The 3,448-nt window shown below is 41.3% G+C and overlaps 1 protein-coding gene across 1 annotated transcript; it reads left to right on the top strand.

Annotated features, from left to right (window-relative positions):
* Window positions 1-441: 441 nt before the first annotated feature.
* Window positions 442-1,521, top strand: LOC149239152 (uncharacterized). Its single transcript, XM_089369769.1, has 2 exons — window positions 442-1,179; window positions 1,309-1,521. The coding sequence occupies exons 1-2, from the start codon at window positions 442-444 to the stop codon at window positions 1,519-1,521; spliced, it is 951 nt and encodes a 316-aa protein (XP_089225895.1).
* Window positions 1,522-3,448: the final 1,927 nt, after the last annotated feature.

Here is a 3,448-nt window from a genome sequence, read left to right as displayed (position 1 = left end):
CCCCTCCATGAAGATTTTATCTTTTAACTGTCGAGGGTTAGCTAGCCCTATCAAAAAACTAGCTATGAGGCAACTCCTTTCATCTGTTCTTATTGACATCATTTTCCTACAAGAAACCCTGAGTATGACTAGTTTGATCACCCCTTTATTCGAATCATGGATGTCGGGATGGAATTTTCATGCTCTGGATGTATCTGGGTGATCTGGAGGTATTGCAATTGGTTTTTAGAACCGCTCTATTGATTTGAGAAGTATTTGGGGTGGTGGAGGCTTTATAGGGGCAGACATATACTCTGCAGCCTTGGAGGCTGAAATCAGAGTAATCAATGTATACGATCCTTATCAAGATAGGGCTATTTTCTGGAGAAGGTTATTCAGCACCTCTATCATGCAAGTTGATAACATCATTCTCGGAGGAGACCTTAATTTTTCTTTGGGTTCATGGAATCATGGGTACATTTGGCTCAGGCGGATGGATTAACTGATGTTATCACAAACCTGTTGGAGGATCATCACTGGATTGACATACCATCAGCAAAGATTCAGTACACTTGGAAAAACAATCGCATTGGGGAACACAGTCTGGCCAGGAGATTGGACCGTTTCCTCATAAAGGAAGCACTTCATGCTGAACATCCCTGTATCAGGCAATGGGTGGGCACTGGAGGAATTTCAGATCATCGTCCAATATACTTGGAGTTGGATGATAGTATACACAGAATCAGAGCTCCATTTAAATTCAACTCCTCATGGCTTCGGGATCCTGCCTATATAAAGCTGGTGACTGAATATTGGCAAACTCACCTGATCAGAGAAAATGAGGACACTGCAGAGGGATTTGTTCGTAAAATTAAAGATTTAAAGGGCATTTCCAAAGAATGGGTGCACAAGAAAAGGAAGCAAGAAGACATTATCCTCAGAGAGGCAGAACAAGCCATCACAAATCTTGAAGTAAACACAGATGGCACCTTTACCTCTCAGGAAAAAAAAGAGCATATCTCTGCCTTCATCAAGCAAAGAACTCAAATTTTAAAAGACAGAGAGGAAAGTTGGAGGCTTAGAAGCAGGGCGATTTGGTTAAAAGAAGGGGATGACAATACAAAGTTTTACCACAAGTTCGCCAATGGAAGGAAGGCCATAAATACTATTTGGGAGCTTCAAAATGAACAAGGACACATTGTTAATTCATCCAGAGATTTGGCCAACTTAGCCACTTCTCATTTTAAACATATATACTAGGCCCCCCCGGGAACAAACATTCTAGAAGTTATGCATACAACAGATATTTTTCCTCAGTTTTTTGATCAGGGGGAGGAATATGAGCTCACTAAGGAAGTGACACTGGGGGAACTTGAGGCCACTATGAAATGTTTCAAGAAGGATAAGAGTCTGGGACCAGATGGTTGGACTATCGAATTTTACATTGCTTTCTTTGATATTCTGGGTAATGGCCTCCTTAAAGTGGTGGAGGATCGCAGAAAGACAGGCCAGATGCCTTCGGCTATTAATCTACGTTTATAGCTCTCATACCCAAATCAGATAATCCCTCAACTTTCAATGACTTCTGCCCTATTTCCTTATTCAATTTTCTATATAAGATCATTGCAAAAATTATTGCCAATAGACTCAAACCTGTCCTGTCAGCTCACATATCCCCTGAGCAATTTGCCTTTCTCCAACACAGACAGATTCATGAAGCCATTGGCACTACCCAAGAATTACTTCACTCGGTTCATTTGAGAAAACTGAAAGGCATGATTTTAAAAGTTGACTTATCAAAGGCTTTTGACAGGGTAAATTGGTTATACATTAGAATGCTTTTAACTCATCTGGGTTTCCCCTTTCTATATATCAAATGGATTATGAGTTGCATTACTAATGTCCCATTCAGTGTTCTTCTTAATGGTGTTGCCACTCCTTTTTTCTGCGCAGAGAGAGGACTCAGGCAAGGATGCCCCCTTTCCCCTCTATTGTTCCTTCTCATCATGGAAGGTCTAAGCATAATCATAAGTGTAAATCACTGATAATTGCACCCTAACTCACCTTATTTTTGTGGACGATGTCCTAATTTTCTTGAATGGGGGCATAGGAGACATATCTGCTCTTCATAATGCTTTTTGCCTCTTTCAGTAGGCCACAGGAATGGTCATCAATGTCAACAAATCTACTTTGACTACTCCCAGATGCTCTCAGCATGAAATCCAGTTTGCAATAAGACATTTTCCATTTACTCTCCATAATTTAAAAGAGGGTTTGTGATATCTTGGATACAGCCTGAAACCTCAAGGATACAAAATTGCACATTGGACCTGGCTAATCTCAAAGGTTGAAAAACGTCTCAATATTTGGTACCATCGGTACCTATCAAGAGAAGGCAGGCTTGTTCTTATAAAATTTGTTCTGGAAGCGACACCTGTGTACTGGATGACCTTGGCATGGATTCCAAGGGGAATTCTGGCTAGGCTGCAAAATATTTGCTGTAGATTTTTGTGGAAAGGTAATCAGCAGGGGAGATTATTTGCATGGGTTAAATGGGACACTATTGCAAGACCTAAGCGATGGGGAGGATGGGGTATAAAGAGATTGGACATTTTTTCCAGAGCTCTGGCTGCAAAACTGGGTTGGCAGCTTCTTACATCTCACAGTCTATGGACCAAGGTTGCCTATGCAAAATATATCAGCCCTGCTAATATCATGGACTGGGTCCGGCAGAACCAAAGGAGCAGCAGCAACATTTCTATAATTTGGAAGGCAGTGATAAACTCTATCTCTCTTATTCGAGAAGGTTTAACTTGGAGAATTCAAGATGGCAATGCAATGCGTATTGGAGCAGATCCTTGGATTGGATGTGGAAATGCCCATAGACTTCCTGTAGATCTGATAAGATTCCTATCCAGTCAGGGCATTTCTCATATCAGCCATATTGCAGATCATACAAATTCTACTTTTTTCCAACAAGCTTGGAAATCTGCCCTTGAGATAAATCTCCCCGCTCAATGGCATTAGGAATGGCATGAATACACTGAAGCTCTTACTCAAGCCCATATTAGGATTACTGATGGAGAGGATGAGATTATATGGGCCTTTACCAAACATGGGAAATATTCGCCTAAGGAGGGATATTTGAAGCTGATGGAACCTGCAAAACCGCAGCATATCAAGCACTCATGGAAAGCACTCTGGAAACTTAAGGCTGCACCTAGGACACACATGCTCATGTGGACTATCTTGTTTAACAAGATCCCAACCATACTCAACTTGATGAAAAGATCATTCTATGGACCATTTTGGTGCCACCTCTGCAGAAGGGACATGGAGAGCACTGAGCATCTTTTTCTTGAGTGCCCTATCATTACAGAACAATGGAATCTCATTACTGCACATTACCCTTCTCTCAAAGCATAGCAGGGCAGGAACATTACTGAAGCTTGGAACAATTAGTGTAATG

Source organism: Pinus tabuliformis, chromosome 8 (assembly GCF_031772625.1).
Source record: "Pinus tabuliformis cultivar Carrire ecotype Pingquan chromosome 8, CPIR1, whole genome shotgun sequence".
Classification (NCBI taxonomy): domain Eukaryota; kingdom Viridiplantae; phylum Streptophyta; class Pinopsida; order Pinales; family Pinaceae; genus Pinus; species Pinus tabuliformis.
This window is presented reverse-complemented; position numbering and strand designations above follow the sequence as displayed.

Excerpts from the sequence above, each read along its gene's own strand:
- LOC149239152 (XM_089369769.1), top strand. The coding sequence starts at position 442 with ATGGAATCATGGGTACATTTGGCTCAGGCGGATGGATTAACTGATGTT. Across the intron at positions 1,180-1,308 it reads AAAATGAACAAGGACACATT|GGGGAGGAATATGAGCTCAC; the intron begins GTTAATTCATCC and ends TTTTTTGATCAG.